At 34.7% G+C, this 25,536-nt stretch overlaps 1 protein-coding gene across 3 annotated transcripts in view; it reads left to right on the top strand.

The window, feature by feature from the left end:
* The window catches only part of WASF3 (WASP family member 3), a 181,364-nt gene that overhangs the window by 103,042 nt on the left and 52,786 nt on the right, over positions 1-25,536 (top strand). For all 3 annotated transcript variants that reach the window (XM_051986551.1, XM_051986549.1, XM_051986550.1), the window contains one exon: positions 17,419-17,561. In XM_051986551.1, the coding sequence (XP_051842511.1) occupies positions 17,429-17,561 (133 nt within the window). In that variant the 5' untranslated portion in view covers positions 17,419-17,428. The remainder of the gene's footprint in view (positions 1-17,418; positions 17,562-25,536) is intronic.

Below are 25,536 nucleotides of genomic sequence, written 5' to 3'. Positions count from 1 at the left end.
TCAGGAGGACCTGAGTTCAAATTCAGCCTCAGACACTTCTGTGTGACTCTTGCCAAGTCACTTAACCCTAATTGTCTGCAAACAAATAAATGAGGAGGTCAGATTGGGTAGCCTCAAAGATTCCCTTTCAGCTCTAATTCTCTGATCCTATGAGTTATTGAATTTTATAGCAAAGATTTCCTTGTGATAATGCTACTCAGGGGGGAAGTCTGTCCTAATCAGTAGAAGGCCAGTTTTGGAGATGGAAAGAATTGGTTTCAGTTTGTGACTATAAGGAAGTCACAAACTTCTCAGGACTCCAGGAAACTCTTTCAGACAATAAAGTACAAACAGATTTCTTTTCTCCACTATTAGAAAAACTTCCACACCAGGAGTTACCTATACAGATAAATTTATCACAGCTTGGAAACACCTCATTCCTCCTCCAAAAATATTTTTACAAATATGATACCAAGTTTTTAATATGTTTTCTATGAACTTTGAATTTTCTTCAGCTGGCCATTTTTATTGGTCTGTTCTTTACAACATTAATAATCATTGTAGTAATAAAGAATATCAGTTAAATGGAAGCTAATACCATGGCCAGATTACTGAATTTGAAATCAGGAAGACCTCAGTTTTACTAGTGTTTCAGTTTTCTCACCTGTAAATGGAAGTAATTATGGCACCTACCTCCTGAGATTACTGTGAGTTTCAAATGAGGTATTGTAAAGTGCTTTGCAAACTTAATAGGGTGATATAAATGCTAATATTCGGAGTGACATCATGATCTAGTAGAGAGAGCTCAGCTCTTAAGTCAGGTATCCAGGAATCAATTGCCATGGGATCCAGTGCTATCAGTTCTCTGTTCTTGTTTTTCATCTGCAAAATGGGTGCCTGCATAGGCATGCTGTTGATATATAATAATCCCCTGTATAAATTTATGATACAAGGGATGCTGTGATGATTGTTAATATTGATAACGTTTGAAACAGAGAATACTTTAAATTAGACTGACAATTAAGAATGGGGATCCTAATTTATTCCCCTCATTTTATAGTTGAAGAAGCTGAAGCCAAGAGAGATCAAGTCAACATCACACAAATGATAAATTGGGAGTCAAGATTTGAATCCAGGTTCTTTGATACCAAGTTCAGCATTCTTTCCATTGGACTACATTGCCTTCCAATTAAAACCTGTTCTATTGCCTTATTCTTTGGATAAATTTTCTAGAGAGTTATGATTTATTTCAACAAAATTATCAAAACATCATCTTCAACAGTCTCTATTCATTGTAATTTGTGCCTGGAAAATGTTAATATTCATTTGATACAGATGCCATTGTTTTTATTCAGCCTCTCACAAACCAAATTGATTCCTGATACCCTTAGGAATGGAAAGTCTTATGAATTTGGCTCTGACTGGCTCCCTTGATTAGCATTTAGTCAGATTTGTTTTGCCTGTGGGTTGTGGTTGGAGTAACTAATGAACCTGTTAAACTCTGTGCACATACAGAATGCCATAAAAAATATTCAGAGGGACTGAATACTTCACTAGTGGGAAGAGGTGGAATAGAAGCAATTCTGCCATTAAGCTCCTCCACCATCACTTTAGTCAAGTAGAGCATTCGGAGACAAATATTATAGAGCAATAAACACTTTGCACTTGACTAAGTCACCAAGCAAAAATGGAAAATTATTTTAATTTCAGATTGAAAATTTCTACCAAAAGTGAATATTCTTTTCCCCATAAATCAGCTATTGAAATATTTAGATCATTGAAGAACTTGCAATTGGGGGCTTTAGAGAGTTTCACAGAGATTATGGTATCTGAGTTGTATCTTGGCAGTAAGGAAGAGAGGAATTTCAAAGTATGAGAATTTAATTTCAAAAATTCAATTTATTATTGTAAATGAATATAACTAGGAATTCTAGCATAAAGGACAGATTCATTTTATTACTTATTATTATTATTATTATTATTCTAGAGAATACTACTTTTTAGAATGGAGGAAGATTTTTGGTAGAATCATCCAGTAGCAAAAGAATGCTAAGTTCAGTGGTGAATAGGTTTATTCCATTAGTGTCTGAAGGGTATTAAAGTTAGAATTAGCCACGGGCAGCAGCATGACTGGGGCTTTGTCCTTGACACTAAATCTGGAGTGATGGAGAATACGCTTCTTCTTTTCCCTGCTAAGTAAAACACTGGCAAGCCCAAGAGGCCCATCCCCTAGCTTAAGATTCCAAAACTCTATAGGTCCACATCACAGAGGCTATCAAGAAGAACACTGACTGACTGCTTGTTGCCTCACCCCAGGGGTCACAGGTAAGTCAGCTTTCCCTTTTCATTAGGTGGGAATCTTCCTCTCTTGGTAGTTTCCCTTCATCTTGGATTGCTTCTTCTCACGTTCATTCCCTCTCCTGGTGCTCCCTGAAGCCATCTTCCTTCCCAAAGAGGCAGCATGGTACAGAGAAAACATTGATTAATTTGTCATCATGGGACCTTAATTTGGATCCTGCTCTTCCACTTGCTGCCAGTGTGACCATAAATAAAACACTTCATTATCCTGGGCAGCCTGTCTAACCCTACATCTAAAATCCCATGACTCTTGTGATAGGTGATTCCCATAGTACCAGTGGTTCTTGACTCCTTTCCATTCCAAGGCCTGCTGACTCCTTCACATTCTCTCTCATTCAGTGCCAGGTAGAATTACTGACATATGCCCCATACCTACTGCCATTTTCAGATCTGCCACCATTATTTCATCCTTTCTAGATCCTTACTGCTATCATTTAGAAACCTCTATGTCTCTCTTCTGCCTTTTTAATACATATTGGACCTGGCCCGTGTTCTTATTCTCTTCCCCAATCACTATTTGTCCCTCTGTCCTTTCAGGTCCTCGTGACCCTTAATTCTTATGACTTGTTTTTGACTACCTCAACCATTCAAAGTAGCGACTCACCTCTGAGTTCCATTTCTCTTCATCTTTTACAAGGATGTAGACTTCATTATGGGAAGGCAGGCCAGAGAAAGCAGTCTGGCCATAGGGCCTTGACTAGGGCAGTTATTGTGAGGACCAAGCAATAAATAGAGCAGGCTTGTAGTGGAGGAAAGGGAGGAAAGGAAGCATTCCTTCTCTCAGTCCAGATATTGTGTCTTAGGTCAAAACCCTGCCACTGTGGTCCATTGATAATTCTAGTTCTGATTCTAATATGAATGAGTCATTCACCAAAGAACTTAGAAATCTTTCTACCATTTGAAGACTTTATTAAAATTCATATGACACTTTTCCTCTAATTAAAAAAATATATATTGTTCACTGGTATAAAAACTATCAATAATAACTGTTTTAAAGTTTATGAAGCACTTTTTATACATGAATATTGTATTTCTTACCTTCTCAACAGTTAGGGGAGATGGAAGAAAATTAAAAAAAAAGAATTAAAAACTGAAAATAAAATAAAAATAATAAATTAAAAAAAAACAAAGAATACTTGAGTAGATTTAATTAATTGGGAAAGAACTCCATATTTGGCAAGATTAGACCTGGTAGTTATAACCTTTCTCAGATCCAGTTACTTCTGATATCTAGGGCACCAGCAATGTTCATGGCCTAATACTATAAGCCTCACATGTGTTGGACTCTGATATTCACTATCACCCTTAAATTGAATCCTTTGCTACTGTTTGAGTAAGAAAAGACCACAGTGGTTTGTGTGATGGCTCTGAGGGCTTTGTCCAGCAGTCATAGGAATCAAAAAGGTCTATAGCTATTGCTATTGAGGGGTGACTTGTGTGACCTGTCTGTCCCTTTACTCAGTCATTCCGTAATGTGTGTAGGTAATAGAGGCCTTGTGTGAGATTGGGTAGGTATAGCAATACAACACATTTTTCTTTTTTTTTCTTTTAAAAGACTAATATAAGAAGTTGTTTATTTTGTCAAACAGTTTATTTTTTTTTTATTTTTTATTTTTTATTTATTTTTTATCTTTATTTAATAATTACTTTATATTGACATTCATTTCTGTTCCGATTTTTTTTCCCTCCCTCCCTCCACCCCCTCCCCTAGATGGCAAGCAGTCCTTTATATAATACAACACATTTTTCAACTAGAAAAAAAAATTCTAAAATATTTTACCATTTTACAGAACATTTCTATTTGAAAAACACAGAAATGTAGTGGAAATAGTTCTATATTTAGAGGCATGAGCCTTGGATAAAATCAGGAACCTGAGGTCACAGCCTCAGCTAGCACCCTTATGTCTGAGGTTTGGAACTACATTATAAACTTCACCTGGGGAAGGGTCTAGAAAAGGTGTTTTAAACATTTCTAGGAATTTAGCATATTTGTTATCACTGAAATGACCAATTTCAGCCTCTTCTTTCTCTGGAAGAAAATAACACTGAATGATTAAAAGCAATCTGCCCAAGCAGCTGCTGTATGATGAGCTGAAACAGAAATTCTAAGTGCAAAACCAAATGGGGGAGATTCTAAAAAGGCACTGACACAAATGTTTACAACTGAACAACTAATAAGATGGAATGTTTGTTAAGCACCTGCTATGTGCTAAATGCTGGGAATACAAAAAATGAAAAAAAAAATACCTCAGAAAGAAAAATACTTTTCTTTCAAGGAGAATTGTAGAGAGGAGAGACTAATGCACAGATAACCATAATACAGGTCAGAAAGTGATAGTGAAGGTGAGGTCAAGCCATATAACAAGATCCAAGGGCAGGGAGAGAATCAACGCTAGCTAGGCCCATCAAGGGAGGTTTCTTTGAGGAATCAATATCTGAGCTAGGCCTGAGGCCACAGAAGAATGTTATCGAATGGAAATGGAAGAAGGGGGAAACCTGCTCCAGGCTGAATGATGGACCATGCAAAAGCATGGAGCTAGAAGAGAAACCTAGCAGGAGATTGGGAAACAGTGGTTAGAATAATTTGGCTGGCAAACTGGTAAAAAAGGCTTCATATTGAAATCAGGATGGAAAAGGTCTAAACCAAAACAAAAGAGCTTGTATCTTTTTACAAGGCAAATGTCAAAGGACATATAACATGTAAAGCACTGTGCAAACCTTAAAGCACTATATTAATTATTATCATTATTAGAAATTCTAAGAACTGAAGGCTAGGAGCCATTACAGAGTTATGTTGGCAAAAAGAGAGCCAGAAGATAAGGAAACCAGTTTTCAAACAGCTACGGAGTCCAGGAAAAATTATAAGAAGAAATCTGATTTGAGAAATATTATTTTGGAGATAGAATCAAGAGGACTTGATACTTGATGAAATGCTGGATGGAGAGCAGTAAAGAATCATGTTAAGATTTGCTGTGATTTTAAACTTGAGGGATCTATAGAACAGTGAAATTCAGTAGAAAAGAAATTAGGAGAAGGGGAAAATATTGGAGGCATGATAATGATGATGAATTCTCTTTTGAAAATTGGGATTTGAGGTGTCACATGTGATATCCAGACTGACATATCAGGTAGGCAGTTGGAAATGTGGAACAAGAGGTCAGAGTTTCGGATACAGAGCTGTGAGTCATCTGCCTAGCTGATAATTGAAAGTGTGGGTGTAGATGAGATTGCCAAGAAGAAAATACAAGATGAAAAAAGAAGGTCAAGGAAAGAGCTTTATCTAATGATCACACTCAAGGAAGCCAGATGAAGAAATGATGAAGTATGGTCAGAGGTGGAAGAGCAGAAAAGAACAGCATTAGAAAAGTTAAGTAGTGAGAGGATATTTAGGATGAGCATAGAAGTGAATGCCAAATATAGGGACGGAGAAGAAGCCATTAAATTTGTCAGTTAAGAGGTCATTGGTAACCTTGGAGAAAACAACATTTTAGTGATAGGGACAAAAATCAGTTTGGATGGTTTTAAGAATGAATCACTAAGTGAAGGAGTAGAGGTGTGCATTTCTGTAGGATATACTATACTTTGTAGATTAGCAATAAAGGAGAAGAAAGAGGATATGAACACATATTCAAGGAATAACATTTTTAAGATGGGGAAACATGCATATGTTGTTAGAGAAGAAGCCAGTGAAGAGGGAGAAGTTAAATATATGCACATATATATGTCTTTATATATACACACACATATATATATTTACACAATACATATGTGTACATATTAAAAGTGCTTTATCTGAAGTCAGAAAGTCCTGATTTCAGTGTCGTATACTTACTAGTTGTGTGATCCTGGGCAAATTACTTAACTTTTATCTGTTTCAGTTTCCTTATTTGTAAAATGAGAGTAATAATAGCATCTTCTTTCCAGGATAAAATGAGATAATATTTGTAAAGCATTTTGCAAAGTTTAGTGTGCTACATAAATGCTATTATTGATATTATATATAGTTCTTGAAGTTGATGGAATTAGGGATATGGATTGAGTAGTAACATCAGAGGAAAGGACAGAATTTGCTTAACGATAGACTTTTGAAGCAATGAAGTAGAGGAGTTATGAATCCTCACCATGATTGAACTGTTTCCTTAGCAAATAGGAAACAATATCATTTGTTGAAGGGTTGGTAGGATGCAGTTTGAGAGGAGGTTTGAATAGCTTTTGAGAAAGGTAAGGTAATGAATTTGTAGATTGCTAAAAGGTTTGCTGTACAGCCTTGTGAATTGAGTTAAGATTAGGGAGCATATGTTTATAATGGATAGCTATCAGACTTCCTTTAGTAGCATTTTATTGCTGGGATGTAGGAACAGCAATAAAAATAATGCTACTAACAAATGCTTTATAGGGATTTTCCAGGATTACAGATGTTCAGGGTGGAAACAATAAAGGTCTAGGGGCAAAGGTCTCAAGGATGGATGAGATTCCCAAAACTAGTTAAATGGTCAAATATAAGGTCAAAACTATGAAGGGTGGGAAATGAAAGGAGGACAGAGGTGATGGACTGGAAAAATGAAGAGGAATCAAGGGTTCCAAGACCCTAATGAAGGAAAACTTCAGTATTAAAGTCAACAAACATTTAAGTGCTTAATAGGCACTAGGCAGTAAATTAAGTGCCTAGGGGAAAAAAAGAAATAGAAAATAAAAAATGGTGAAAACATGATCCCTGTCCTCAAGAAACTTGTATTCCAATGAGGGAGGTGTTGCAAACTCAACGTGTCCAAATCAGGGATTATTTTCTTTCTTTTTAAACCTTTATATCTTCTGAAACATCTGTTATTCATGCAATCAAATATAGAGGGTTTTGTTATCTTTCTTTAATCTCAGTTTATAATTTTGGTGTCACCCTCAACTCTTCACACTCACCCCACATATCCAGTCTGTTGCCAAATCTTCTTTTTACCTTTACAACATATCTCATGTACATTTTTTTTCTCTTTTCAAATACTAGAATTTTTATTAATTTTTATTAGTCTCTTTCTCCTACCCCTGAGAACATTAAGCACACACACACACACACACACACACACACACACACACACAAACAAACATATCCCCTACTTTCATGCCCCCCCCATCCTTAGCACTTCTTTTATTACATTGTCAACATAGTTCAGCAAAACAAATCCCCATATTAGTCACATTTGAAAAATTCTTTTTTTTTTTAAATTTTTTATTTAATAATTACATTATATTGACACTCGTTTCTGTTCGATTTTTTTCCCCCTCCCTCCCTCCACCCCCTCCCCTAGATGGCAAGCAGTCCTTTATATGTTGGATATGTTGCAGTATATCCTAGATACAATATATGTTTGCAGAACCGAACAGTTCTCTTGTTGCGTAGGGAGATTTGGATTCAGAAGGTATAAATAATCCGGGAAGAAAAACAAAAATGCAGATAGTTTACATTCGTTTCCCAGTGTTCTTTCTTTGGGTATAGCTGCTTTTGTCCGTCATTTATCAATTGAAACTCAGGTCTCTTTGTCAAAGAAATCCACTTCCATCAAAATATGTCCTCATACAATATCGTTGTCGAAGTGTATAATGATCTCCTGGTTCTGCTCATTTCACTTAGCATCAGTTCATGTAAGTCTCGCCAGTCCTCTCTGTATTCATCCTGCTGGTCATTTCTTACAGAACAATAATATTCCATAACATTCATATACCACAATTTACCCAGCCATTCTCCAATTGATGGGCATCCATTCATTTTCCAGTTTCTAGCCACTACAAACAGGGCTGCTACAAACATTTTGGCACATACAGGTCCCTTTCCCTTCTTTAGTATTTCTTTGGGATATAAGCCCAATAGAAACACTGCTGGATCAAAGGGTATGCACAATTTGATAATTTTTTGGGCATAATTCCAGATTGCTCTCCAGAATGGTTGGATTCGTTCACAACTCCACCAACAATGCATTAGTGTCCCAGTTTTCCCGCATCCCCTCCAACATTCATCATTATTTTTTCCTGTCATCTTAGCCAATCTGACAGGTGTGTAGTGGTATCTCAGAGTTGTCTTAATTTGCATTTCTCTGATCAATAATGATTTGGAACACTCTTTCATATGAGTGGTAATAGTTTCAATCTCATCCTCTGAAAATTGTCTGTTCATATCCTTTGACCATTTATCAATTGGAGAATGGCTTGATTTCTTATAAATTTGAGTCAGTTCTCTATATATTTTGGAAATGAGGCCTTTATCCACATTTGAAAAATTCTATCACTTTTTGTGTTCTTAGTTCATTATCTTTGTCAGCCATTCTTTTAAACTTGTGTTTTATCATTAAGTTGATCAAATTTCTAGTCTTTCAAAGTTGTTTTATATAAATATGCATGTATATGTATATTATTGTATAAATTGTTCTCCTAGTTCTGTTCATTTCATTTTGCATCAGTTCATTCAGTTTCCTCTTTCATTGTGTTTTATAACATTCTATTGCAATAACATTCCTTTGTATGTATACATCATATTTTGTTTAACCATCCCTCAATAGAAAACTCATTTATTTTCCCATTCTTGGCTACTACAGAAAAAAAAAAGTATTATAAAAAATTTTGTATTCATAGATCCCCTCCATCTGTTATTTCTTTGGGATAAGTTCAATGTGATATATGGCTGTTAATGGTTTAGCTAAGATAAAAGGTATGTACAATTTTCTAACTTTCTAGGCATAGCTCCAAATTACTTTCCAGAATGACTGGAAGAATTCACAACTCTCCTAACGGTACCTGTTTCTCCTCAATTTTTCTAACATTTGTCATTTTCTTTTTTGTCTTCTTGGCCAGGCTTGTAGGTCTGAGGTAGATCCTCTAAGTTGCTTTAACATTATTCCTAAAATTACTAGTCATTTGGAGTATTTTTCCCCAAAAGATTGTTGATAGTTTGGATTTCTCCCTTTGAAAGCTGTCTGTTCATATCCTTTGATCTATTGGGGAATGGCTTCTGGCCTCTTTTAAGACTCAACTAAAATCCCATCTTGTACAGGAAGCCTTTTCTGTCTTCCCTTTCCCACCAGCTTCCAATGCCTCCCCCTGTGAGGTTATCTGTCATCTATTTTGCATATGTCTTATATGTGCCTAGTTATTTTCATGTTTGTATCATCATTAGAATATGATTTCCTTGAAGATGGTTATGATGTTATTGCCTTTCTCTGTATCACTGTCACTTCAGTCAGCCAAATAAGATTCATGAAATCAGGAAGACAAGTTCAAATTCTGTCACTGACCTTTATTAGCTGTGTGACTCTAGGCAAATCCCTTAACTCTTTTTTGCCTGTTTCTTCATTTGTAAAATGGTGATAATAATAATAATAATAATACCACCTGCCAGGATTATTGTGAGGATCAAATGAGAATAATATTTGTAAAGTTCTTTGCAAACCTTAAAGTACCATGTAAATGCTAGCTATCATTCTCCTTCTCGTTATTATTCCAGCACCTCCCTGAGGGGCTTGAAACATATTAAGTGCTTAATAAATGTTTGTTGGTGATGTAAAGAGCACTCTAAAATACTTTTTGAAGTGAATTGTGTTTTTTTAGATGCTCAAGTAGGATGTAGAAGGCTTTTTTAAAAGTAGGAAGACTATCTCTATATTTTCTCTAGGAAGAGGAAAGTAATGAACATGATCACTTATGAAATTGTAGACTAGTTAACTTATTTACTTGAATAGTACAGTAAAGCAAATAAAAAGGTATTATTGTAAAAACACTCCCCTTTTAAAGAAAAAAATAGTACAGACTAGTATATTTATTAGAATATTAAATTGATAAGAACTAGACAAACTATATGAATAAATTGGAAGCAGTGACCGTCATCTATCTGAACTTCATTAAGTTTAAATTTTTTTTTATTCTTCACATGACATTCTCATCACTAATTTAGGAAAATATAGTTTATACCATATTGCACAATTATCGGGAAGGCTATATTATAATGGAGATTATTGAGGATACAGTGCTAGCCTCTGGGAAAACTTATTGAATGGTTTATCATGAAGGTCAATCTTGGGGCTCTTAATAACTAGGGCAAATACAAAGTAGACAAAAACTACATACTAAGTGGATTTAAGATATTGAAAGATTGGCTCATTACTCAGACAGAGCAATGTCTAAGGGTCACAACTAACTGTTTTAATGACCTTCAGCTACTTCTTTCACTCCTTTTGCCTCATTTCCCCAGTTCTAAAATAGTTATAACATCAGCTTGTCTCTACCTAATATGTGACCGTGTAAACAAAGCAAAAAAAACAAAACAAAACAAAACAAAACATAAGGATGCTTTGAAAAAAGTTAAAAGGATGCACAAAATCATGTTTATTCCAAATTTCAAATTAATTCCAAATTTTCTATTTAAGTTGGAAGGCACAGTCAGTTGAACAATTTACAACAGGGCTTCATGGATTAAAAATGCCACAGGATAATCTAGAAGTTTTATGTACTTGTATATAATCACATAAATACACATGTAGTATTTTTCCCTAGCAACTTTACTTTTCTGGATTATGTAGTACTTAATCAACCATTCAGTAAGTAAGCATTTAGTAAGTATCTTCTGTATTCCAGGACTTATGGTATGCACTGAGCAGGTAAATAATGGGATGGGAATAAACATATATTAAACGTCTTTCATATGCCATGCTAAGTTTTTGCCATTGTTCAGTCTTTTTCAGTCATATCCAACTTTCTGGGACCCCTTTTGGTATTTTCTTGGCAGAGATGTTCTTCTCTAGTTCATTTTATAGATGAGGAAATCAAGGCAAATGGGGTTAAGTTGACTTGCTCACTGCTAGATTTGAACACAGTTCCTACTGCCTCCAGACGCAGCACTCTATCCACTTCACCACCTACGTGCTAAGTGCTTTATAAATATCTCATTTTATTAAATATAGCAAATGAAGCAATTCTTGTGAGGACATGGTCCCAGTGGTAGGCACTCCTTGGGTCAGCTTCCTGAGGATTAATCTTGCTAAATTTGGAATTGTTTATCACCAGCAAACTAACAGCTATGGAAATTCATGAAAAAAGATAACATAAAATGGCATTTACTGGAGCTTTATCCCCTTCATCTTCTGTAGTTATAATGAGAGACTAGCAAAAAAGGAGGCAGAGAGGGTTAAAAATCTCAGCATTTAGTCTATAAGCATTGAATATTGGTTCTCTGAAGGTGAATTTTTTTGTCCGGTGCTTACATCTTTTCAGAGAAGTTGAATCCTATGAATCTTGACATTCTCTCTGTAGGTGAAACCAGAAGATGAAAGGTAAATGTTAGTCAATGCAAGAAAGGCCCATGACCATCCTTGGAAAATAAGTAAATAAAGGAGTTGGTGGAGCAGGTTTTAGGCTTCATTCAAGAAAATAAAAAACTCATCACTTTCAAAGGACATATGTTAGAATATTTGTAAAAATGTCACCATGAAGAGGAAGGCAGGTCACATACGTACTTCATTTGTGAGGGTGGGGAAGTAGAGAAATTCTGTGAAAAACTTGATGTGTTCTCATCAACTTGAGTATTTCTTCTAATGATTACAGGCTTCCCTGTGCTTGCCCACACTGCAGTTGCTGTCCACGATCCATGCCCATTAGTTTACTATTTGGGGACTACTTGGCATGCCAGCAAATCCCCCCTTCTTTCTCTGATTCTCCACTTCTCACTCCTTATCTTTGCCATCCTTTCTTCGTGATTTACGTATCCCTGATGCCATCTTTGTCTCCTTTCTTCTTTGGAGTCAATATGTGGCAGCATGGATGGCTTCTGAGCTCCCTGCTAAATCTGTGATCCTGCTACCCTGCCTCATGCACCATCATTTTCCCACTCAGCCAGGTTTACTGCCCTGGAATCAGCCTTCACTTTACCCCACTCTCCTTCTTCAATCAGTTGTCATATCCAATTTTGTTTTTTCTACCTCCACACAATTCCTTTTTTCCCCACACATAAAACCCACATTACTTAGTTCAATTCTTCATCATCTCTTGTCTGGAATATTACATGGGCTTACTTTTAACTTTCCTTGGTTTCTAACACTCCATTTTCCAAACTATCCTTCACTTAAATGTCAAAATAATTTTCCTAAATCATGTGTATACAACCATGGCATTCAAATGTTCTTCAATGGCTTATTATTGTATGTAGGATAAATTACATATTTTCTAGCTTTTCATTTAAAAGCTTTCTCAGTTTGTCTCTAAGTTACCTTTAAAGAATTATTTCATAGAACTGTCTTTCATATATACTCTATATTCTTGCAAAACTGACTGACTTATTATCATCTAAAATTGTCATTTATTTTGTATAATCTGTCTCCCATACCTGGATTACATTCCCTCTTCATCTCATCTCCTTAAAATGTTTCAAAACAGTTTTTGTGATATCGTCCAGAAAAGGTTTTCATGGTGTACCCTAAATTTATTTATCTGTATAAGTAAAAATTGTCCCCTTACCATTACTAACATTCAGATTTATCGAAGGCAAGCACTACATTAAAAAAAAAAAAAAACTAGTCTTACATGTAGTAGGAACTTAATAAATACTTTTTTGATTAAATTAACTAGTGTCTACTCTAATTAATATACTATAACATAACATAGTAAATGTTAATTAAATGTTTGTTTTATAAGAGCATTATTTTTCCTCTTACAATTTGATAAGGAATTTTAAAAATTGATTTGAATGGCCCAGATCTCATACATTTATATTTGAGTTGATATTTTCTTTTTCTCTCAAAAAATTACTTTAATATGCACAGACATTTTGATTCAGTGAACCCTTGTGGGTATATATTTTCATTAATAATTTGCTATTTTTCTCAGAGAAAAGCATTTTTCAAAAGAAAGGCTGATTCAAAATGTCTGTTTTAATTTTTTCCTGAGTTTATTCAAAATTCTGCTCAATATCAGGAAAAAAAATTCAGTCCACTGGGAAAAAATAAATAACAATTCTCAGAGCATTTGGCACTTAATTGGAAAGCTGAGAAAGCAATTAATAGGTTAATTAGGGACTTTTAAGAAAGAACTCAGAAACCTCTTTCACAGAATTAGAAAAGAAAGGCATAAAGAAATATCCTGACTGATTGAACACTTTTACCTTTCCTTTACTTAGACATTATCAGGAATCTTTTAAGGACTAAAGAAGATGGCAACATTCTGGGCATTAGGTCCTGATGAAGGTGGGGGAAAGAGATAGAGTGGTCAGAGAATGGGTATGCATCTACATATGTTTGAAAATTATTTAATTTAGTGCTTCAAAGATCCATGATCCTGTCATTATGAATGATATCCCTCCCCATCAGTGGAGCTCACAGCCTGTTACCTTACTAAGTATTTTGTAAATGATTTTCATCAGGTGTATTCTTTAAACAAAAAGAAAAGAAAAGGACAAAAGAGAAATTGAACACTGATTGACTAACCTTCTAGAGAAGCCTCTCAGAACTTATTTGTTCTGACACAACCCACACTAGTTGATCAGTAGCCTTGGAGAAATTGTGTTGCATTCACTCACACTCACCAGGGTCACCTCTGTGCCGGGTGAAGGCCTAAGGAAGCCTCCCATTATGTATCAATAACGTAGATGAAGTCTGGGAGCCCCTTGGAGTGCATACTAATTGCATTAGTGTATATGATGGCCCAGGCTCGTCTTAATTGGCTATGTCCAGAGGCATCATGCCTTATTCAGCACATGCAGGTTATCCACCTCCACATCTGATGTTGCACGACTACTAGTGAGTCATTGGACCCATATGTCACTTGTTACTTTTACAACATCACAAGTCTGTCTGTTTCCAGTCATTAATTTTTCTGATTTTTAAAAACACTTTTCTGGCTCAATTCTGTATAAAAATTGACGTAGGTGTGTGTATGGGTTGTCTATGAATAACACAATAATCACCATTTGTGAAGAATTAAATTTATAATTTATTAAAAGTGTAATAGAAAGGGTCATGATGGGCAAGAGTAAGCACCTACATATTACCAAGGAACAGTTGGTCAGGAGATAACTTTATATTTAATTTGTATTTAATATAATTACATATGTTGAATGGATTGGTCATAGGACTGACAGATGGATTGCTGGCTTCTATTAAATTTACAAATATTTTGGAAAACACTGAAAGTAAGTGCTAAATGTGATAATGTTAGTGATGTGATGATATTAGAGGAAGAGATTGTGCTAAATAGTCCCATTGTCAGCTTTCTTGTCAACACCTGTTGTCTAAAAGCTGTTCCCGTGATATCAGTAGCCATGTTTATAAAATTATGATGATGATAATGATGGCAGACTGACAGTGGGTAGAGAGCTGGCCTTAGAATTGGGAAGATCTGGATTTAGTCCATGCCTGGGTTTGCAACCTTGGGCAAATTAGTCAACCTCTCAGTCTTTGTGGCAACTTTCCGAAAATATAACTTGTAGAGAAAGTGGCTGAATTAATGGAAGGACTTTCCTTATTTAGGACTTCTCTATTCCAGTGATGACACAGGGCTGGTCTCTGTCTAATACTGTGTTCACGAGTTATCTCCCTTGAGACACTCTAAAATAATGGCATTCCATAAGAAACCCATTTGGAGAGACTACCATGACATACTCATTGCTGCTAAATCCAGCCATTCATTCTTTATTATAATTATAAAGAATGAATATATTATATATGTGTAATATAATATATAATAATAGGTAGCATTTATCTAATATCTACTGTGTATCAGGCACTGCACTAAGTGCTTTATAATTATCGACATTTGATCTTTAGAACCTTGAAAAGTAGGTGTTGTTAATATGCCCACTTTACAGATGAGGAAACTGAGTCAAACAGAGGTTAAGTGATTTGCCCAAGATTCCACAGCTAGTGTTTGCTTTTGGATTTGAACTCAGGTCTTCTTGACCCTAGGCTCAGAACTTTAGCCAGTGAGCTACTTTCTTATTTATTAGCTGGCATACATTAACCATAGAAGTCTTTTTGCTGTTTTCCTCCTCTGCTTATAAACCTTTAGCATTTACTTTATGCCCTTTTCTGTAATTAATCTCTTGTTTGCTGTCCTCAAGTTTTCAAAATCCTACTTAACACTTTTCCAAGTTGTCATGGAATTGATCCTTCTGGGTTTTAGTATTTTTCTCACCTGCATTTCCCAGCTTCCCATATATTTTAACAGTGGTTTGTTTTCTTCACTTTCAAATATGGAATTCTAATCTTATCTTGTTAACACATTGTTCTATCATATAGCATCTCTTCAAAGAAAAAATACTAGCTTTTTCTTCTGTAAACTTTTCCAGCAGCTTTTGTAAATTGTATATTTTTCTGATTCCTTAATTTTTTTTTACCCCTTTTGTTCTCTTCACATTTTAATATACATTAATTAAGAAGTATCTTCATCATTTTTTGGTATTAGCTGAGACATTTTCTCTTATCATCTTAAAGCTACTTGTCTCATTTGCAGTTAGAAGGGAGGTTAAAACTACAAGTATTCTATAACTTTGTTAATTATTCTCACTTGACAGTGTTTGGTTTTTAAGTTCAGAAGGAAAGGATAGTAAGCCATCAGGAGGTAAGATTTGTATCAGAAACATAAGAGAATTAAACAGAATATTTATAAATATACATACTAACTTATTGTGACTAGGTCTTAAAATCATTTAATCCAATAGAAACTGTATTTTAAAAATGTGCTACCAATGAAGGATATGGGATTTCCAGTCTGGGAATCATTGAATTGTTTGTAGAATGAAATTATAGTCAAAGTTTCCAGGCCATTTCACCAATGTGTTTCTTCACGGAGCAGTGTGCTAGCATATATCCTTAGAGGAATTCTTACTCTGGGGATGGGTAGAGTCTAGAAACTTGTATGGGGAGAAAATTATATCTTTAGTTTTGCTAATCTTGGATTTCCTGTGGAATGTTTTGTATTTTATTTTATGCATTTAGAAACATTACTTGGAGAAGGCACTCATAGATTTCAAAAGACTTCTCAAGGAATTCATGAGCCAAGAATGGTGAAGAATGTTTGCATTAGGAAACATACCCAAAGAATTTATTCTTTTTAATGTGAACATTTGTTGCATATTTACTCATAAATATTTTATTTATCAAATTAAAAGAAAATCTAGCTAAATTTAATTTTTAAGAATATTAACAATTAAATTGAGTCTTAGCAAATGAGACACAAAATTACTAACAATTTTGAGATTATCAGCTAAGTGGTACGACAGATTTCAAAAACTGGATCTGGAGTCAGATAGATCTGAGTCCAAATATGATGTCAAACATTGATTAATTGCGTGATTGTCAACAAGTCACTTATCCTCTAACTACCTCATTTTCCTAAACTTTAAAATGGGAATAATAATGAACCAACTCCATGGGGTGATTGTGAGGATAAAATGAAATAATATTTATGTCATGCTGAGTACTATACACAGTAAGAACTTGATAATTGCTTGTTCTCTTCCATTTTCCCCTTCTCTAATAGGTTGTGCCTAGGCAAAGCTATAGTGTCAGAGTATATTTGTTGCTTGGAAATTAATTTATTTGTTCTTTAAACTCTCAAAATTGTCTAATTCTGATGCTGCCTTTCCCCTAAGATTGCTAATGAAGATTCAGCCATCACCGATGTTCCAGTCCAAAGAACACTGGACTACAAATGAGAAATCTTTCTTTATTTCTCTCTCTGTCTCTATTCTTCTAAATTTGTCTTTTTGTCCCTCTCCATATTTATTGATTTGTATCTACTTTTGTTGCCCTCTCCTTTCTTTCTCCCTGCTCTTTCATAATCAACTAATTTCCTCACAGAGTACTTGTGATGATCAAATTTTCTAATTTATGGCACTTGATAAATATAATGCACTGTGTAAAAATTCATTAAAAATATATCTTGGACATGCATACTACCATCAGATTATGAGTTAAGTCTGGCCTGCTTAGCACAATAGACATGTTACAGTAACACTCAGATCTCGGGGGATTGTCATTTTCTTGTTATTATAATTCTTAGATTGTTATGAAGTGAATATATGTGTTGTTCATAAATGTCTTTTTAAAATTGCAGATTGTAAGCCATGCCTTTAGTCAAGAGGAACATAGAACCTAGGCATCTTTGCCGAGGAGCATTACCAGAAGGAATTTCCAGTGAACTGGAATGTGTGACCAATAGTACCTTGGCAGCTATCATACGGCAGTTAAGCAGTCTAAGTAAGTGTCCTTCCTGAAAAGTTTTTCTGATGATCCTGTTCATTTTATTTACTAAATTATTTTGAAATATGAAGATTCGGACAGAGAATATATTCTGGTATTAGTGAAACTACTTGAAATCTACCTCAGATACAGATATAATCCTCTGACATTTTAAAAATCCCATCTCTGTACCATCAGTCCAGAATAGTAGTGAATCATTCTGGACATGGAGTTCTATTAAATTGTTGAAATAAAACCAATGTTTCAGATGAATGCATTCAATAATTTCCATTAATGTTAATATATACATCAAGGAATACCATCTTTTGTTGGTATTTTTCAACTATAATCAGGTGAAATTGATAAAATCTTCCTTCTGCTATTAATTTTCTGGGTAAACTTGGATACATTATTTCATTTCTCAAGTTTTCTGTTTCAACATCTGAGAAATGAATTAGTTGAGTCAGACAATCTCTGACCCTTTCTAGATTTAGATTTATTAGTCTATAATTCCGAGCATTTGAAAAGATATGTTTAGAATTTTATTAATTATTTTAAAGTAGGTAACAGATGCTTCTGCAGCAAATAATTAAAAAGAGACTTGAGCTATGATGGGTTCTTTAGCCAATAGATGACAACTATTTCATATTGTATCTAAGAATTAATGAGGCAACTTAAATTTAAATCAAGGATTTTGCAAAGCAGTTCATGAAATATTCTTTGCCTTTTAAACTCTTCTTAAGCCCTCTTGGGGATGTCTTTACATATTAACTTAGACTCTACTTCATATGACTCCAAGATTAATGCTTGTGAATGAAACTTAAATATGAATTCCTTATGCTTGACAATATTTTAATGAGTTCCCAGTTATGTTGTCTTAGCCACTTTAAACTGGCTCTTCAGGGGAGTCTTTCCTTCCTCTTCCCTCCCTCTTTCCTTCCTTTCTTCTCTCCCCCTCTCTCCCTGTCTCTCCCTGTTTCTCTCTGTCTCTCTCTGTTTCTCTCTCTCTGTCTCTTTGTCTCTCTCTCTCTCTCTCCCTCACTCTTTGTCACTGTCTTTATATCTATCTATCTATCTAGAATATCTGTCTGTCTGTATCTATCTTTCAGAATTTTCAAACACTTTGAATTCCATCTTTTAGATACTTTGAGAAGTTTCAGAGTGCTTGAGATGCTAAATATTTAGATGCAAACTTTGAGCCTTCCTGAGATCACATTTATGCTAGTCAAAAAAGTACAAAGTTTATAGTTTTCTTTTTCTCTGGGGTTTTGTATTTAAGATTTTAGTTCTTTTCAAATAGGCAAACAAATACCATAATGTAATTTTATACTACTGTAAGTAAAAGGTTATAATGATGATGTAATTGAGAAATGGTCAGAAGTATAGTATTCACTAACTTCCTTATTTCAGTTTAGTTTATTCAAGTTATAACCAAGTGTTTTTCTAGTTATAAATTAAGCATTTTCTTACTTTTAAATTTTTTTCTTAGTAATCTGGTGTGTGTTTTTTGAGGTCCATAGAAACCAAAAAGGTAGATAAAGATTTCATAAAATCAATGTTGTGCCCAAATTCTCATTTAGTTAAAAACAAGATTCATGAATAGATTTCTTTCTAAAGCACCTTAAAACAGTGACAAATAAGAAAAGCAAAACCAACATAAAGCTTGGTGAGAGGCTTAACAGAAGAAGCATCCAGAAGGCATTCAAGGACAAAAATAGGATAACAGAAGAAAATGGAAAAGATTTTTAAGCATTTTTCTAACAAACTTTTCATCATCACATTTGGATTTAATAATACCACAATTTTGGACGAGCTTATAGAGGAGGTGCCATTATAGAAATGACATCAAAGTCTACAAAGGTGGATAATAAGTTAATTAGGCTAAGCATTTGTAGTGTGTCTTTGACTTCTGCCACTCCATTTACTTCATGTGCACCTCAGATCTAGATTCCACATTCTTCCTGCAGATATCATAGCAAATCTCATATTATTAATATATATTGTGTTTGTTGTTCCAGCATCCTTGCAATCATGCAATTATGCAATTATGCAGTCATGGCCCATTGAGGGATTGATCCGTAAAGTATATAAAGAAGACATGGGAAAAATCTCAGACTTTATTAATACCAAAATAAGGAGATTTAGATTTTAACAATTGCTGACTCAAAAGTCTAATTTCTATCTATGTAGCACTTTTGCAAGTTTATTGGCAATGCACAGTAATATCTATTGAGCATAAAGCAGTGTAATATGTAATAAACATTATTAAGATAATCATACTTTTTCACCTAGCAGTTATATTATGGGAATATAAAAGGATTCTGTTTGTAATCTTCACCTTAAGATCATTCAAAGAACAAGGTTTTTAGTTATGCATAAGAGTTTTAATATGACCCCACAAAAAAGTGCTTTATGTTCAAAGATTTCATAGTGACATTGTATGTAATTGTTAAAAATCCCCTCCAAAACAAGAACAAAGCAGAAAGAAAACAATCTAAATATTCAACAATAAGGGAATAGACAAATGATCATGGAATATTAATAGATCAATTGATTAGTAAGTTAAACATTTATTATAAAACACATTTTATGGGCCAGGCACTGTGGTAGGCCTTGAGGATATGAGGACAAAAAAATGGAACAGTTCCTTCCTCTTTCCTCCAAAAATTCCATTCAAATGGAAGAAATACTATGTACATATTTAAATGCTGAATAAAAAGTATTTAATACCAAGTATTTCCAAAATCTTAGTGCAGTTTTGACCTCTAATATCTCAGAAATATAAATGTTACAAACATAAAATATTTATTTTATGATATTGATGCTTATTAAAATTTCACATCACTAGCATCTTATGCTCATCACTCATTACTTTAATCAATTTTCCAACCTTGTAAAAACTTTCACTGGCTACAGCTCAGTAACTGAAAGGATTGTATTTCCAATCCTAGCCTTAAGATTGTCCTAAGAATGAAGTTTTGATGCACACATGACAGTTTTGATGTAATCCCCACAAGAAGAATAGTGGAAATACATGAGGTGACCAAGGTGGCTATGCAGAAAGATTCCCTCAACAAAGCCACCTGTGGGAGAAAGTATCCTCCCGAATTGGTCTCCTGTGCAATGCAAAAATAGCATGTCTCGTCTTGTTAAAAATTAAAATTTTATTCTTAAAAATTCACAAGACTTAATAAGTGTAAAAGCAATTTAAATAATTAAACTTTCAAATGACTTTTTGGTAAGTTTTTAAGCATTTACAGCTCTGGTGTTATTAAAGCTTAAAAATGCACTGAACTGTTGCGTTACCCTGTACGTAGTATTTAAGGGAGAAAGCACAAATAGTTCAGGGAGTCAGCAAAGATTTTGCTTTGAGTTGAGTTGTGAAGGTAAAGAGGAATTTTGTAAGAAGAGAACATATTCTAGCCATGAACAAAGTTGAAGAGCTGGGAAATGGACTGTTTTGTGTGAAGCATGAAGAGAAATCCAATTTGAGTGGAATGGAAAGTACAGGAAAGGGCAGAAATGTATAATGAAGATGAAAAGATAGGAGCATAGAAAAGTCCTGAAGTTGGGGTGTGTCTCTGATGCTACTCACTTAAGTCCCTTATTCTCAAGTGGTGATAATTCCCTACACTTGTAGGTGGTGATTCCTTACACTCTGATTGTCATCTCAGTCCCATTTGGCTACTTAACATCAATTAGCTTTTATAAAGGAATATTTACTTTGAAGATGAAGGAAGAACTGAAATAGTTAGCATCTCCCACCAATAGTTAGGGTTACACTCTGTCCTATATTATCATTGGTATCTAGGAAGCATGGGATCAAACTTAAAGACATTTCTATATAGTATTTATCTTTCCTACCCCTCTCTATGTTCACTTTCAAATATTTCATGGCCACATTGATAAATGGATCTTCATTTCTACTACTACAGGACTAGGACTACTACAGGACTACAGGAATTTATTTGTTCATGACAGTCTCATTTCTGGTATAGCCTGGGATTTCTGGTATTTAGCCAGTTCTAAAACTTCTCCTAGTCTTTTGGAGTTCATAGGATTGTAGCCATTTTTAATTTCTTTTATCTAAAGCAAAAAGGTAGACTAAGAGACAAAGATGGTCTGGTCTACCATCACAAAAATATCTGTCTGAGAAGAGAGTACCCTCTCGAGTATCTGGCAGAACAGAAAACTATTACCATTTATTTCAAACCCTCAAAGTCCAAATAATAAGAAAGAGAGGCTTGGACTGGGGCCTATTATTGACTATTCAAAGAAAGCCAGAGTGATTTGGGTTTAAAGGCTTAGTCAAGCAGCTCCATTTGAATTGCAATAGGCTTTTTTAAGCCTGTTTTTTCAAACGTCTATTTCTTTTTCTTAATATTTTATTTTTCCAAATTCGTGCAAATATAGTTTTCAAATTTATTTTTGTAAAACCTTGTGTTTTTACAAAATATTTCTTCCTCCCTTCCTTTTCCCCCTCCCAAGACAGCAAGTAATACTATATAGGTTAAACATGTGCAATTCTCATAAACATATTTCCATATTTATCATGCTACACAATAAAAATTAGATCAAAAGGGAAAAAAACCAGGAGGAAAAAAACAACAAGCAAACACCAAAAAAAAATGTGAAAATCCTATGCTTTGATCAATATTCAGTCTCCTTAGTTCTCTCTATATTTCTTTTATTTTTTTTTATTAAAGCTTTTTATTTACAAACCACATGCATGGATAATTTTTCCATTATTGACTCTTCCATAACTTTTGTTCCAAATTTTCCCCTCCTTCACCCCACCCCCTCCCCAGATGACAGGTAGTCCAATACATGTTAAATATGTTGAAATACATGTTAGATCCAATATATGTATACATATTTATGCAGTTATCTTGCTGTACAAGAAAAATCAGATCAAGAAGGAAGAAAAAGAAAAAACTGAGAAAAAAAAAACAAAATTCAAGCAAATAACAATAGAGAATGAGAATGCTATGTTGCGTTCCACCCTCTGTTCCCATGTTTCTCTCTCTGGGTATAGATGGTTTTCTTCACCGTTGACCAAATGGAACTGATTTGAATCATCTCATTGTTGAAGAGAGTCATGACCATCAGAATTGATCTTCATATAGTCTTCTTGTTGCCGTGTATAATGATCTCCTGGTTGCAGAACTATTTTTCAAGAAATCACAAATGTAAACTGCACAGGACAAGGTGTAAATTGTCCCAGATTTTGGGAGGGAGGGAGGGAAAGAAAGAGAGGGAAGAAGAGGAGAGGAGAGAAAGAAGAAGGGAAGAAGGGAAGGGGGGAAGAGAGAGAGAGAGACAGAGAAAGAGAGAGAGGAAGGCAAAGAGAGAGGATATAACAGCAAGGCTAACCCTGTGCTACTGGGTTGGTTGCCTTGGTGGATATATAAAAGCCTGAGGCCTTTTTCTCCACCAAGGACTTAGTCTTTGCTAATCCCATGGGAAGAGCCTGGGAAGAAACAAATCATTCATCATGTCTGACTAGGGCCTTTTGAAGGCCCCCTTACCAGTTACACAATCAGTAGTCCTCTTCATGGTTAGCATGAAGCATGGTTAGCAGATTTGAACCAGTTAAGAAATCTGGGAATGCTTCAAATTATAGTGCAGTACAGGGTGTTTCCATTGCTCATTATTGTGCCCTTTAAGAAGTAAGTTCTTTCATATGGTGCTTGTATGCTTTACCTCCTATCTGCCCCTATTACCGGGTCACCGATTTGGAACTGGTAGCAGCAAGTCATTGAGTTCTAACCCCTCATCTTACTGATGGGAAAACTTAGGCAGACAAAGGTTATGTCCAGACTCCCACATAAGTATCTGAGGCTGAATTTGAACTTGTCTTTGCATATATTAGGACCAAGTTGTGAAGGACAGCAAAAACCTAACTGCCTTTTAAAGGTTGTTCCAGAAGCAACCTAGGCAGCCCTGAAGTTTATTTATGTTTCAACCCTGACTTTAGGAAAATAACTTTTGACAGCTCTATAAAAAATGGATTGGAATGGGAATATCTTTGAGGCAGGGAAAACAATTAGAATGTGATTCTAATAGTCTAGGGTAGTAGTGATAAAGACATGAACTAAGGTGGTGGTTTTGTGAGTAGTCAGGAGAAAAAGGATGGGAGGGATGTTTTTAAAAAGGTAGAAACAATGAGATTTGTAGACTGGAATTAAGGTCAGGGTGACTGAGGACAAGACTTAAGTTACAAACTTGGGACACTGGAAAGGTGGTCGTACCTTAAAGTGACATTTTGAAGAGGGTGGGGTTTTGGGGGAAAGACAATGATCCTCTTTTAGGCATGTTTAGTTTGACATTTATATGTAATATCTAATTTGAAATTTCTAGTTAAATGGTTTGATGGAATATTATGATGCCAACAAATATTAAAAATAAATAATTATGGAAAAATCTCTTTGAAATATTTTAGAGGGGAAGAATAATCAAAAGAGAGCATAGTTAATTGTAAATGTATAGCGGGAAAAGTGAATGAGACTGAAAAGTTAAAATAATCTAAGCATTAAAGTAATTTCATTTAAATACACATTATTACCATGTAAGATAAGTTTGCTCTTGTTCTCAATTCTAATTTGAAATAAAGCGTTTGATTACAAAAGAAAGCAATGGACTAGGTATTTGTGGAATAGAAACAAGCTACTATTAGATATGATTCATCTTAAGTAGTTAACACTGATTGCAGAAGATATGATAAATAGGAAAAATTAATTTTAAAAATTTGTTTTAAAAGACATTGAAATAAATAGATATTGAATTTTTTATAAAGGAAACTAACTTTCAGTGATCTGATTATGTGATCTATATTCATCCAAAGACTTTGAGAGATCATATGGAACACATTTTATCCTAGCAATTCAGCTTTTGTTTTTGTTTTCTCTCTTATTCAGAATGAAACTCTGGGAAAATATAAACAGTTTTTAAGTGTGGCTTAAGACAATAGGATCTACTCTTCTTTAAAAAGTACTCAGTTGTGTATTGGATATGGGATAGCTTTCATCCTATCAACCACAGAAAATGCATAAATCTCAAAGGACATGAGGCCTTACAGAAACATAACCTCTTAATGTCTCCGTAACTTTGAGACATCAGATCTAGGCTACAGTATCTTAGGAGGTTAGGGAGGTCCAGATCTTTTCATAACAAGTTTAGTTTTTCAAATGTCAGTCAGTTCTCTGGGGATGATACTCTTTTCTTTTTAGAAGTTCACTGTTAAGAAAAGTTTCTCCCTTAGGGAAACTGGTACTGGCTCTCAAATTCATGAACTATCAAACTCAGCATTATCCACAAGGTAATCCCTGAAGGCTGTAAACATTTATTTTCAGAATCAGTGGTCTCTATTTCTTGTTCAGAAAAGGCAGAGAAAGGGATTCAAGAACTGAAATTTCCCCTTAGACTCTTGGGATCATTAGCAATCTTTAGCCTCTTATCATCTGCCTCCCCTACAAGATGCCATTTTCTGCTCCTGAAAGGCAAGAGGAATACCTTTTCTCTTTCTTCTCTTTTCTCTCTAGCTACATTCTAATCTGGAAGTCTGAGGAAGATTTTTCTCCCTCAGGGGAAAAAAAAAGGAGAAAAGAGGAAAAGATCCAATCTTTATAAAATTTTTATGACAGTCATCTCTTCATATATCAAATGTATTCTTGATGAAGATGAGAAGAGGGAAAGGGCAGGCATTCCCCAGTGACATTCCATAGTAGATTATAGCTTTCCCATTGCATAGTTTATTAAAAAGATGAGTGAATATAAAATCCTCCTGTTCCTCATCACAAATACCACGTGAAACATAAAACAGAAAGACATATTCACCAAGATCTTTGCCACTGTGGTGATGGAGGGACTCTCTTGTGGACACTGAGGTTCTCCAGGTCTACCTGTTGCTAGATGACTCTGCTGATTGTATCAAGCCCTAAAACACTGCAAAAATAGCTAGAAGAGATGTATAACTACTCAAAAGAATTTAACC

This window comes from Antechinus flavipes, chromosome 3, assembly GCF_016432865.1.
Source record: "Antechinus flavipes isolate AdamAnt ecotype Samford, QLD, Australia chromosome 3, AdamAnt_v2, whole genome shotgun sequence".
NCBI classification, from domain to species: domain Eukaryota; kingdom Metazoa; phylum Chordata; class Mammalia; order Dasyuromorphia; family Dasyuridae; genus Antechinus; species Antechinus flavipes.
The sequence above is the reverse complement of the archived record's forward strand: the minus strand, read 5'-3'. Positions and strand labels throughout refer to the sequence as shown.